General features: G+C 39.5%; 1 protein-coding gene across 1 annotated transcript in view; it reads left to right on the forward strand.

Moving 5' to 3' along the window:
• The window catches only part of TTC12 (tetratricopeptide repeat domain 12), a 226308-nt gene that overhangs the window by 147279 nt on the left and 64686 nt on the right, over positions 1-14343 (forward strand). The window contains exons 17-19 of the mRNA XM_040326012.1: positions 2952-3053; positions 8204-8272; positions 11611-11712. Coding sequence (XP_040181946.1) covers positions 2952-3053; positions 8204-8272; positions 11611-11712 — 273 coding nt within the window. The remainder of the gene's footprint in view (positions 1-2951; positions 3054-8203; positions 8273-11610; positions 11713-14343) is intronic.

Genomic DNA, 14343 nt, shown 5'->3' on the forward strand with positions numbered 1-14343 from the left:
CGCTTTAGACCCCTTTCACACTGAGGTGCTTTTCTGGCGTTTTAGCTCTAGAAATAGCGCATGTAAAGTGTCTGAAAACCGCCTCCCATTCATTTCAGTGTGACTTTTCACACTGGGGCAGTGTGATTGTGGGACATTAGAAAAAGTCCTGCAAGCAGCATCTTTGTCATGAATAAATAGCGCTTCAGAAGATTCGGAAGTGCCGCAACACCTTCTTTTGGCTTTAAAGCACCCTGCTAGTGGCCAAAAAATGCTGTTTAACAGCACTGAAGTGCACTGAAGTGCTGCTAAAATGAGGAGATCTTAGCGATGTTTAATCGCCGCTTTTTGGCTGCTAGTGGGATGCTTTTAACCCCACAAAAGGGGTTAAAAGCGCCCATGTTGCGGCGCATCCAAAGCACTTTTCAGGCGCTTTTGAAGTGCTACCCATTCATTTCAATGGGCAGGGCGTTTTGGGAGCGCTAAATACAGCACTCCTAAACCGCCCCAAAGATGCTTCCCCAGTGTAAAAATACACATAAATTAATGGGAGGCGGTTTTCAGGCACTTTAGAGGCGCTATTTCTAGTGATAAAAAGCATGAAAACTGGCTCAGTATGAAAGGGGTGTAGGAAAATAAATATTAAAACTGAAACTGACAAAACTATAGCTGAGAATGTAAAGAATGGGGAAATATGCAGGTACACTTATCCAATGCTACCAAACGTTCTTTATAAGTGAGACACGGCTATTGTAAAAATGATTTTCTTTATAAAGCGTACTAAATAACCAAGGGAGATCTACTCTGAAAAACTGTTTGTTCTAAGGAATGTTACCTCCTGTCTCCCTTCCATTTGTCTAGTGTACAATATGTGCCAAAGAAGGACGTGAACCCCTCTTGGTACTTTACACATTCATGAAGGTCCCAGACTTCTCTCTCTCTTTTATTTTAACACATGTCATTGTTTTTGGAGCATTCCGTCGCACAGATCCTCCAACGTATTTCTTTAAATTCTTTCTCCAGTCTGAAGTGAAATAGAATGTCCTTTAATTATGTCCCATGGATATTGAAAATGATGAAATTTGAAAACAGAAACGATGAACTGATAAAATAATGTCAAACAAAATGAAAATACTTCTGTTTGTGTGCATAGTAATATTTATTTAGTTTTGAAAATTTGTTTAAGCATGGGGTTGGGTCATTTTGTGAATTTAAAGAATAATTCAACTCCTAAGTGATTTTTTAAAATTTTTAATGCATTGGTCCTGCAGACTGTTTTATCAGAAGAGTTCATGAAAGCTTTCCTGAGATGACATTGTTGACACATTGACAGCATTAAACTATGAATTTGAAATGCAGTTTTCCATTTCAAAATGATAGATGATGGAAAATGTCATGTTCTCCCTGACAATTTTAAAACGGGTGCAAAAGTACTTACAAAAACTGTTTATGTAAGTGTGGTAATTCAAGGTATTGTAATATGCTTCTAATATTGAAAAGTGGGATATTGTTTAGGCAATATGGACTTTCGTGGTACGGTATGAATTACAAAGTCAATTGACAAAAATATACATTTATTTTACAAAATCATATATAATAAAATCAGCCTTAAGTACATATATCCTAGACATTGGATGCTGCTATATGTGGAACATCAATTTATCTGACATACAAGGGACATTAGATATAGGTCAATCCACACTAATCTTCATGTTATATTGTCATGTACTGAAAGTAGAATACTTTTGTATTCTACTTTTAATACATGACAATATACCATGAAGATTGATCAATAGTTATGTATATATTTTGATGTTATTATCGTATATCTGATTCATATGCTTTTTTGTAGATCTTTTTCTGACTTATACTCCTGAAGAAGGGGGTAACCCCGAAACATGTTGAGTGTACAACGGAAAGATTAGTATCCGTACATCCAGTGCGGATTCACCATCTATATCTAGTGACCCTTGTATGTCAGATAAATGGATGTTCCACATATAGCAGCATCCAATGTCTAGGATCTATGGGCCAGATTCAGGTACATCTGCGGCGGCGTAACGTATCGCATTTACGTTACGCCGCTGCAAGTTTTACGGGCAAGTGCTTGATTTACAAAGCACTTGCCTGTAAAGTCGCGGCGGCGTAGTGTAAATCCCTCCGGCGCAAGCCCGCCTAATTCAAATGATCCATGTAGGGGGCGTGGATCATTTAAATTAGGCGTTAAATTGTTCCCGCGCCGAACGTACTGCGCATGCTCCGTTTTGAAATTTCCCGCCGTGCTTTGCGCGAAATGACGTCACACCGACGTAATTTTTTGAACTTCGACGTGAGTTACGTCCTTTCCTATTCACGGACGACTTACGCAAAAAAAAAAAAAAATTGACACGGGAACGACGGCCATACTTTAACATGGCAAGTCTAACTATAGGCCACAAAATAGCAGCTTTAACTATACGCCAGGAAAAGCCGACTAGCGACGACGTAAGAGAATGCGACGGCCGCACGTACCTTCGTGGATCGACGGAAAATGCTAATTAGCATACCCGACACGGAAAACTACGCGAACTCCACCCAGCGGGCGCCGAAGTATTGCACCTACGATCCGAAGGCGTACAAAGCCGTACGCCTGTCGGATCGAAGCCAGAAGCCGTCGTATCTTGGTTTGAGGATTCAAACTAAAGATACGACGTGGGAAATTTGAAAGTACGCCGTTGTATCAGTAGATACCCAGGCGTACTTCTTCTGTGAATCTGGCCCTATGTATTTAAGGCTGATTTTATTATATATGATTTTGTCAAATAATTTTATATTTTTTTTAATTGACTTTGTAATTTATACCGTACCACGAAAATCCATATTGCCTCCACAATATCCCACTTTTCTATATAATAGGACAAAGGTTCTTATCAAGTAGTGTTTCTAATATGCTTCTAATATTGGTGATAAAAATGTTCTATGTTATTCCTCAGGATGAGTGCAGCTCAGCTGGTGGAGAGCAACACAAGGAAATTTTAATTGCAATTCTTGGTCTCATGTTTAACTTGTCCTTGGAAGTGAATGCTGCAATAAAGGTGAGATAGGACAGCTTCTCTGAAAAAAAAAAAATATCCAGGTTTTTTAATACTGCTTGATCATGCACGATGAGTGATGCGAAGATGAATGAAAGATACTAATGTGCAAAAAGCATGTTTAGTTTCGACTCATCACTGACATGTGTTCCCACATTTAACAAAATGATATAAACTAATAGTGCAGCACAACCAAAACTATATATATAATATATACAGTGAGGAAAATAAGTATTTGAACACCCTGCTATTTTGCAAGTTCTCCCACTTGGAAATCATGGAGGGGTCTGAAATTGTCATCGTAGGTGCATGTCCACTGTGAGAGACATAATCAAAAAAAATTCCAGAAATCACAATTTATGATTTTTTAACTATTTATTTGTATGATACAGCTGCAAATAAGTATTTGAACACCTGTCTATCAGCTAGAATTCTGACCCTCAAAGACCTGTTAGTCTGCCTTTAAAATGTCCACATCCACTCCATTTATTATCCTAAATTAGATGCACCTGTTTGAGGTCATTAGCTGCATAAAGACACCTGTCCACCCCATACAATCAGTAAGAATCCAACTACTAACATGGCCAAGACCAAAGAGCTGTCCAAAGACACTAGAGACAAAATTGTACACCTCCACAAGGCTGGAAAGGGCTACGGGAAAATTGCCAAGCAGCTTGGTGAAAAAAGGTCCACTGTTGGAGCAATCATTAGAAAATGGAAGAAGCTAAACATGACTGTCAATCTCCCTCGGACTGGGGCTCCATGCAAAATCTCACCTCGTGGGGTCTCAATGATCCTAAGAAAGGTGAGAAATCAGCCCAGGACTACATGGGAGGAGCTGGTCAATGACCTGAAAAGAGCTGGGACCACCGTTTCCAAGGTTACTGTTGGTAATACACTAAGACGTCATGGTTTGAAATCATGCATGGCACGGAAGGTTCCCCTGCTTAAACCAGCACATGTCAAGGCCCGTCTTAAGTTTGCCAATGACCATTTGGATGATCCAGAGGAGTCATGGGAGAAAGTCATGTGGTCAGATGAGACCAAAATAGAACTTTTTGGTCATAATTCCACTAACCGTGTTTGGAGGAAGAAGAATGATGAGTACCATCCCAAGAACACCATCCCTACTGTGAAGCATGGGGGTGGTAGCATCATGCTTTGGGGGTGTTTTTTCTGCACATGGGACAGGGCGACTGCACTGTATTAAGGAGAGGATGACCGGGGCCATGTATTGCGAGATTTTGGGCAACAACCTCCTTCCCTCAGTTAGAGCTTTGAAGATGGGTCGAGGCTGGGTCTTCCAACATGACAATGACCCGAAGCACACAGCCAGGATAACCAAGGAGTGGCTCTGTAAGAAGCATATCAAGGTTCTGGCGTGGCCTAGCCAGTCTCCAGACCTAAACCCAATAGAGAATCTTTGGAGGGAGCTCAAACTCCGTGTTTCTCAGCGACAGCCCAGAAACCTGACTGATCTAGAGAAGATCTGTGTGGAGGAGTGGGCCAAAATCCCTCCTCCAGTGTGTGCAAACCTGGTGAAAAACGACAAGAAACGTTTGACCTCTGTAATTGCAAACAAAGGCTACTGTACCAAATATTAACATTGATTTTCCCAGTGTTCAAATACTTATTTGCAGATGTATCATACAAATAAATAGTTAAAAAAAATCATACATTGTGATTTATGGATTTTTTTTTTTGATTATGTCTCTCACAGTGGACATGCACCTACGATAACAATTTCAGACCCCTCCATGATTTCCAAGTGGGAGAACTTGCAAAATAGCAGGGAGTTCAAATACTTATTTTCCTCACTGTATATATATATATATATATATATATATATATATATACATACATATAAATAAATATATAAATATATATATATATATATATATATATATATATATATATATATATATATATATATATATATATATAATATTTTGCAATTCATATAGGTGATCAATTGAAAAATCATGTATTTCTAAAAACATATCGTAAATAAAAATAAATATATAAACATACATAATTGGGAAATTATATACAAAACCACCACAATTTGGTGATTGTACTCAGTAGTGAATTAATATATAAAGAAATAATAAATGCAAATAATAGTCTACTAATATTGTGTATCAGCCACAATGGAGAACGTGCATCAAGACATGCATGCTTCACTCCAAATGCATGTGCAGAAAAAAGTGTACAGCCACATGTTAAAGCTGCCTCTTTTATTTTTAACAAGAGAGTTCAAGCTGCCTCTTACCTTTATGGAAAGACCCCCATAATGGTAAGGTCAGATATTGCCTTCCCAAATCCCTGGGTATTAGCATTGCAGGAAGGACACTCCGAGAGCTCCAGAACCACTCCACTTCACAATACTATTGCCAACTAAGCAATAGATATATAGAATAAAAACTCTCATAGTGTAGTAGGTAAAACTGCTTTGCTATTTTACTATAAAAATAAATAGTTACCAAAAGAGATGTGCTCTATATTCCAGTCCACTAAATACAAATCATCTGTTTAAATTGCATGGAAATTTCCCCCTTAAGCATGGACATCCATATCCCAGAACATATAAGATGGCCGCTTGCCGACTTCCAGGCAGGAGGAGGTCACGTGGCTCTGCCGGCTGACGCTTTTATCATGTGATACAGTGACAGTGCTAATGCCCAGGGATCTGGAAAGGTAATGTTTGACCTTACCATTGTGGAGGTCTTTCGATGAGGTAAGAGGCAGCTTGAACAGGTGGAGGAGCACAGTGGAGGATCACTTTTTTCCGCAGATGCATTTGAATTGAAGCACGCATTTCTTGACGTGCTATCTCCATTGTGGCCGATACACAATATTAGTGGAATATTTGCATTTATATATTCATTCACTACTGATTGAAAGCACACAATTTTGGTGGTTTTGTATATAAATTCACAATTATATGTATATTTATTTTTAGTCACTCGTGTTCATTTGTTAGCCGACACTCAGTGAACTCTACTAAGTAGGACAGATTGTTTATCTCAAGGACCAATATTCCATCCTGCTTCTCATTCTGTTACTTTGACAACCTATCTATTGAAGCCCAATTTTTGAGAGGTTGGGACATTTCACATTTAGTTATTCTAGCCATGCTTAAAAGCTACTTCCCGCAAGGTTTATTTTTAAATGTGGAACATTTGTTTTCACTAGTCTCTAGGGTTTTCTAATTCTGTTTTTTTGGTGGGCCATGTTATTTTATTTCTTCAAGTAGGGGTAGAACAACATTTGGCCCTTAGACCCATCCGTTTTCTATAGCATCCTCTCATTAATAATTTGGTGCTTCAAACTGTCATTCAAAGGTTTTCACATGCCGATCACCTGTGGAAGCCCCACTTGATCTTCTACAAGGAACCTGTTTTTTACCCAGGTTGTTTTCTGCTTTTCCCTTAATGAAGATTTTGTATTGCCTATCTTGTTCCCCCAAAGGAGATTTCTCTCCATTGTCTGGACATTGTGAGGCCTTGCTTCTTTTAGCCAGACTGATACCCTTTTTGTCACTCCAGTGGGTCCCATATAAGGTTCTTAATCTTCACTGAACACCCTGCAAATTCAGGTGTTGGACTAGAGGGCCGTACAGCCAATGTTTGGCCCGAACTCATGCTCAGCCTGAAGCGTTCGCCCAACACTACTTGTTTTGACATCTGATGTTTTTTTTTTTTGGCTGCAACTTTTCTATTAAGATCACTTCTGGCTCCACTTTTCCAGACAGTAGATGGGTGTACCTGGGTCCCTCCGGTTTCCACCAGTTGTGTGCTGATGGCATTGCTGGACATCTTCTGAAGTCAAAGGGTAGTAAGCATGATGTGTCTTTCATTTGCTGCATTCAAGTCTTTGTTACCCCAACATTTCATATTCCTGATATGTGTCTGCTGTACCATGTACTTGTGTGAAAAAGTATCCTGTTCTCTTTGTATTACTTCCTTTGTGTGAAATCCCTGGTGTTCCTGCCATTCCCTCTGATTTACTATTAAACAATGACCACTCAGCCTGCTCTCCTTCAATGATCAGACTTGTCCTGACATGCTCCCCCCTGCACAGCCTTACCCAGAAAGCTCAGTGTGCTGTTGCTTCTCCTCCCCCCAGCTGTTACACAGCTGAGAACAGAGGGGATGTAATCACTTATAAAAAAAAAGAAAAACAAGTTATTTATAATGTTTTTTAATATCAATAGACAAATGGTTTGCTTTTCATTTCTATTTTAAACTGAATGGATTCTTTCACAAGGAGATTGTTTACAATCACAGTTTCCTTGGCCAACCATTTTGTCTATGTTCCGCGACGTCACCTGTTTTTTGTGCTTTTTCAAAATCGCTTGAGCATTACATCTTAAAAACCCCAGTCTGCTTTGAAATCTTTGCCTGATTTTCTCCTCTTCCCCCTCCATTTAATAGAGGTGAGGGAGCTGTGACAGATACTCATCAAGAGTGCTCTACTATGCCTGCCCTTTCCACCTGCCTCTTCCAGCCCTAAAAATCATTACTACAGCTTCTATGATTGATTAGTGATCTATGAGATGGACAGATAAGCGAAACATCTTGAGGTATGCATGTTGTCTATAAATCTAATATTAAGAATCTGAATGTGTAGGAGCTATACAAAACTCTATAGAAGACTGGTCTTGTTGCTACCTGACCCTCTGCAACCCCATTATCCATACCAATGCTTTATACCGGAGTCTTTTTCCTATGAAATGTTCTTTGAGCTCATGAAGTGGAAAGTCCTAGTAATGCCAACATGCAAAATAAATTCTATATGCTTTTCATCCTTTGCGGTGTTCTAAGCACTTAATGTTTATCTGTACTTTGCTGTAAAGACTGGTTCATTCTCATTGTCATTAAAATACTTATGTCATTCATTAATTTAAAAAGTTTTTATACCTGAAACTTTTTGTTATGTACAAATCTCTCTCATGGTCACTGAAACAAAGAGTCAAAACATTCTGAACATACCTTTAATCGTTATAATGTGTTTGAAAATTGTTGACCTTAAGTGGAACGTTTTTGTATTGCTAGCCTACACAAATAGCCATTTATCGTTTCTTTCTTTTATGTTGTTGGCTTTATCTATTAACATAAAGGTTTATACATACATTTGTATTTTTTTTTTAGGAGCGAGGCATTGTTATAAGCACACAATGTTTATCTCTACTTTGCTGTAAAGATGGGATGATTCTAACTGTAAGTTATTATGCCATTCACAACTCTTCCCCCAGCTACATCAATGACCTAGTCTCTAAATACCAACCTAATCGTTCTCTTTGTTCTTCTCAAGACCTCCTACTCTCTAGCTCTCTCATCACCTGCTCCCATGCTTGTCTCCAAGACTTTTCCAGAGCCTCTCCAAGCCTATGAAACTCCTTACCCCAATCTGTCTGTCTATCTCCTTCTCTATTAGCTTTTAGAGGATCCCTGAAAACTCTTCTCTTCAGAGAAGCCTATCCTACCCACACCTAACAACTGTATTTTCATTTGAGTCCATCTGATCATCCCCCACAGCTAACTACTCTTTGTTCCACTTGACCCTCCCTTCTAGATTGTAAGCTCTAACGAGAAGGGCCCTCTGATCCCTCCTGTATTGAATTGCATTGTGACTGTACTGTCTTCCCTGATGTAAAGCTCTGCGCAAACTGTTGGCGCTATATAAATCCTGTAGTATAATAATAATAATAATAATAATAATAATAATGCCATATTTATTCATTCGAAAAGCTCTTACTCCTAAATTGTTCTTTTATAGCAAAGGGTCTCTCAGGTCACCGAAACATAATCATAAACATTTTTTGTATGGTTCTCTAAGGCCATTTTCCCAGCTGCAGTTTGGCCCAACAGTGTGTACCTGCAATAACCCTAGTGAAGGGTCCGATGATTAGCTGTGGGAGGCAGCCCCATTGAAAGCAATTGGAGGCTGTTGGCTCTTGCAGTTTAGTGTGGGCGCTCACATGTAATCGCTATGCGGAGATCGCCTGTAAATGATCGGCCCTGGACGCTGATATTCAGTATCCAGGGCTGATCACTCGCAATTAATCGCCACATAGCGATTGCATGTTAATGGGCGCAATTAGCTTCAGGAGCTGGCAGCTACCAATTGCTTTAATTACCTCTTGCAGCTTACTGCTGGCTGCCCCCCACTGAGATTCTCATAGGTACATGCTTTTGGGCCAAAACTCAGATGTGAATGCAACCCAAAAAGTGTTCTCTGTTGCATTCTTTTTAAAGTATTGAAAGAGCTGGAACCAGAGACTTGAAATGATGCTTAGCAAGAGCGACTACCACTCAAGCTGTAAAGAACAGGAAGGTTGTGTGCCAGCAGCAATCAGTCAGTGTCCTTTCCCCAGTCATTGCAGCCTTCTCATGTACCCCTTTTTAAATGATTAATTGAAACCTGGTGTAAATCCCTTTGGGTTTCAGCTCCATTTCCTATTCTGTGAGAGCAGGCAAGGAGAGGACCATCCACCTTCCCCATAATCTGATCATTCACCCCAACAGAGACAATGAACATGGAAGCTCTAATGATATTTTTTTTTGTAAGTGTTCACATTTTGGAAGGGTGGCACTGTGAAGCTCTGTGTACAGACAGGAGCAGGACACAATTCTACCTCTACCCACTACTCTGTATGCACAGAGCTGCTGACATGCCCTCTACCAGCTTGAGTATCAGCAGCTCTTTCCCATTACCACTACTGCCTTTAGAAGGGAGAGAGTCATACTGCTAATAATCACCCGTTCCCAGCTCCAGTGCCAACAGATTTGTGTAGAAAAAGGAGCAGGATGACTCTCATTCTTCCTTAGGCAGTACAGCTACTCAAGCTGGGAGAGGCATGTAAGCAACAATTTGACTTTGGGACACACCACGAGTCCATGCAGCATTCTGAACCTCCTAGCAGTGTTCCGGGGATGCATACTGACCAAGCCAACATAGATCTGTTTCTGTGCTTGCCGTGGTCAGTTTGAAAAAGGAATCACGTGGAACTGACATGGTCACAGGGTATTTATCAGTTAAATGCCAAACTGAAACACTACAGGCTATGTTTAGTTAGAAGTATGTAAATAATTAAAAACATACAGTAGATTGAATATGATTTTTTTGGGGTAAGTCAATGCATTCTGCTTTTATGTAGACTTTACACTGCGTTCTAACTTTTTGGGAATTGGGGTTTTACAAAGATGAAAAGTTTTTTGACCCCTTCACGCTGACATCACACAAATATACAGTCCCACTGCACTGAGATTTTTGCCTGGGACCGCATATTTGCGTACCTCCCTTTGTGCTGGGAGCGCAACACACAGTGCACTCCCAGCACAGAGACCAGGACCTGGCACTTGAGATAACTATCACAGTAGTCAGCCACTGCGAAGCCCACCCCCGTGTTTTATTTTTCTGTGAATGGAGGAAAGAGACACAATATAAAAAAATATAAAAAATAAATTAATACAATTATAATAATAAATAAAATAAAAAAAATACCTAAATCAAGGTTTGATCTAGGTCAGTGCCAGGGTTAGTGTTTGTGTCAAGGTCAGGATCAAATGTAAGGGTCAGTATATTTTTTTTGGGGGGGGGGGGGCAAACAATGTTTTCCCTTTAATTAACTAAAATACACATATGTGGGATCATCATGAGCAGGATCATTTATGTTGGGTTGTTCTTTGGTGGTAGGTTATGGCAGTACCAAGAAATGTACAGCTAAATTTAAAAAAATATATTATTTTTTTACTATATTGGGATAGTTTTCCATTGATAATTAAAAAAGCAGGAGATATCCATTACCATTTACCACCAAATGAAAGCCCAATTTGACACATGTCAAAGTCACAAAAGGATGTGAATGGGTTACTATCTGCTGGAGCCCTTTGGCCGAATAGGCTACTTTTTGGAAAAGGTGAACTTATTTTTAAAGCATATCTGAACCCACACATTTAACAAAATTAACTGTTTCTCAAAACAGTTACATTCAAGGAATACCCTGAGTTGATCACATGTACAACACCCTGCCCATTGCATTTCTTAATAGAGGCTGAGATGGTGACATTTTTAGATGTAATGGATAAAAGGATTCAGTTCCACTTTATTTAAAAGAGTTGTTATTGGGCCAGATTAAATGGGCAATTGTTCACTATAGTCATGAAAAGTGGTGCACATGAAAGACAAAGGAACATGTTGAGCTATCAAAGCAGCTAAAGGCCATCCCAACAGCAAAGCATTTATAAGAAGGCAGAAAGGGAAACCGAAAAGAAATGTGTAAAAGTCACAATATTGGTAATGTGTGGACAATAACTTTTTTGTGTTTAACTAAATCAATTAAAACTCTTAAAGTGTACTTGATTAAATGGAGCACACCTAAAAAATAAGCGTGCCATATAGAACTAGAGAGTAATAACATGATTGGCAAAAGTACTTGTTATTGCCTGCAGAGATTGTCTGACAGATTGGGAAATCTATATATGCCGTTGTGTTTTTATTTTTTATAATCTGCATACAAATGAGAATATAATTTATTTTTTATTGTCTTGTGCAGAGATCAGTGGGCATTCTTAGCAGGATTCTCCCGCAATGCACTGCAGCAGTGGGCCTTTCAGTACAGCAAGGAATTGTAAAAAAACTCCTCAACATACTGAAGGTAAAATATATTACAAAATAATAAGAACTAAAATACAGAGACGATAACATCCTTCTAATTTTGCAAAATACAGTATATTGACGGACTATTTATCATACCCTTAATGAGATGACTTTAGGCTTGTTAGTCATTGCAGTGTATTAATGGAGAAGGCCTGGAGGGTTTTATATCATACAGTGATGCTGTACATAACAGGGAGCAATGTACTTCTGGAAAACAACACACCAAGATCAAATGCATAATTAATTTATTCAAAAGACTGCCAAGAGTGAATTCTGAAACATGGCAGGTACTTTTTCCTTAATATATTAACAAAATATATTATGGAATAAACCTTTATTGTTATATATGTCTAATTTTATATAATGTTATATAGATATGCAATTGCCTAAAAAGTTTTAAATTGTTTCCAACAAGCAATTTTTTTAAATTAGTTTATGCAGACAAAAGTTGTATTGTGTCATGTGCTGGATTATTGACACAGAGAGTGTGGTAATCCCCTAAACCTAGAGCTGACACACTGGTGTTGGAGCCACTGTATCACAGCAGCTCATTTTAACCACTTGCTTACTGGGCACATATACCCCCTTCCTGCCCAGGTGAAATTTCAGCTTTCGGCACTGTGTTGCTTTAACCGACAATTGCGCGGTCGTGCGACATAGCTCCCAAACAAAATTTACGTCATTTTTTCCCCACAAATAGAGCTTTCTTTTGGTGGTATTTTATCACCTCTGTGGTTTTTATTTTTTGCGCTATAAACAAAAAAAGCGACAATTTTGAAAAAAACACAATATTTTTAACTTTTTGCTATAATTAATAACCCAATTTAAAAAAAAAAAAAAACTTGTTTTACTCAGTTTAGGTCGATACATTAATACAATAAGCGTATAGTAATTGGTTTGTGCAAAAGTTATAGCGCCTATAACATTGGGGACAGAATTATGACTTTTTTTTATTATTTTTTTTACTAGTAATGGCGGCGATCTGCGATTTTTATTGGGACTGCGACATTATGGCGGACACATCGGACACTTTTGACACATTTTTGGGACCATTCACATTTATACAGCGATCAGTGCTATAAATATGCACTGATTACTGTATAAATGTGACAGGCAGGGAAGGGGTTAACACTTGGGGCGAGGAAGGGGTTAAATGTGTTACCTACTAGTGATTCTAACTGTGGGGGAAGGGGACTGACTGGGGGAGGTGACCGATCTGTGTCCCTATGTACAAGGCACACAGTATCGGTCTCCTCTCCCTGACAGGATGTGGATCTGTGTGTTTACACACACAGATCCACGTCCTTGTCTGTGTAACGGCCGATCGCGGGTGCCTGGCGGACATCGCGGCCACCAGGCAAGCGCTTCGGCACCCCAGTGACACGGTGGGCCAGCGCGCGTGCCGCCGGCGGTGCTCGCGCTCCCCCCAGTGGTCAGAGGAGCCGAGGACATCAATAGACGTCCTCCAAGCATTTGAGACCCACCTTTTGGGTGTCATTTGCCTATGGCCCCGGCTGCAAGTAGTTAAATCAGGGATCAGACTTCCAGAAGGCCACAGCTCTTCTTTGTCCCATCCACTACAATCTTGGCAACCGGATGACACCAGGAGTCTCAAACGACTTAGCCATGCTCCTGAGAGGGGATGAGCTCAAAGTTCTTATGTCTGGACTTAACTTGGCTTTTTTGTTGTTGTTCATCTTAGCACTATCACCTTAGTGACCATCGACATCTCCTCAGCCATATAAACAAAGTGGTAGGGTTAGTGTATCATCCCTGACTAAAAAAAAGCCACCTGGCCATATTCAGGCACTGACACTGACCAAATTTGACTGTGGCCATGTTTGGTCAATGACATTACTCAGGAGAGCTCACCTATTGTGTTACACATGCATTGTTGTTTGTTTTCCTTTAAATAATTTGTCCTTTTCTCACTCTCTAGCTGGGAGATGCTCTGTATATTTGGTCCCACCCTCTTTTCAGTGTGTCCTTAGTTTCTGTTCTGAGCCCATGCTGGAGTTACACATACTATGATTTTTTTTAAATTAATCTCTAAAAATCTGTGCAAGTTTTTAATTAAAACTTTCTATGATCTGTAAGATGTCATTTGGATTAAGTGACTGTCTGCTAATTCTACTCAGAATGTAATCTTACCACAATAGAATCTGTTATGGAGATCATATGTTAATTGCTTAGACTGGAGAGACAGAACACTGCACCTTTGTTTAATTTTAGCAGTGAGGTTTAGGGAGATGTGCAGTCAGCCAAGGAATCAGATAGGTCCATCGGTCAGCAAGATTTTTTTATTGTGATTGATGTTGCTCTGCATTGATGAATGATGTGATGGGCAATGGATGTACATAATAGGATTTTTGTTAAAGGACTTGACAAAAAAGTGTGTGTTTATCTACCATTGACATGTTTATGTGAATTCACATAGGGAGGGGCTGGTATCCAGGTGACCACTTATTGTTAACAGAGGTTCCAAATTTCAATTTGCCTACAGACACCCACAGCCAATGGGTAAACATTGTAGTGAGGGGGTTTTAGTCATCATCAACTTGGGGATAAGGGGCTTTGCCAGGGAGTTTCCCCTGACAATGTACCCCTCTTAGATAAGGGCATGTGGCTT

Source organism: Rana temporaria, chromosome 10 (genome assembly GCF_905171775.1).
Source record: "Rana temporaria chromosome 10, aRanTem1.1, whole genome shotgun sequence".
Lineage (NCBI taxonomy): Eukaryota > Metazoa > Chordata > Amphibia > Anura > Ranidae > Rana > Rana temporaria.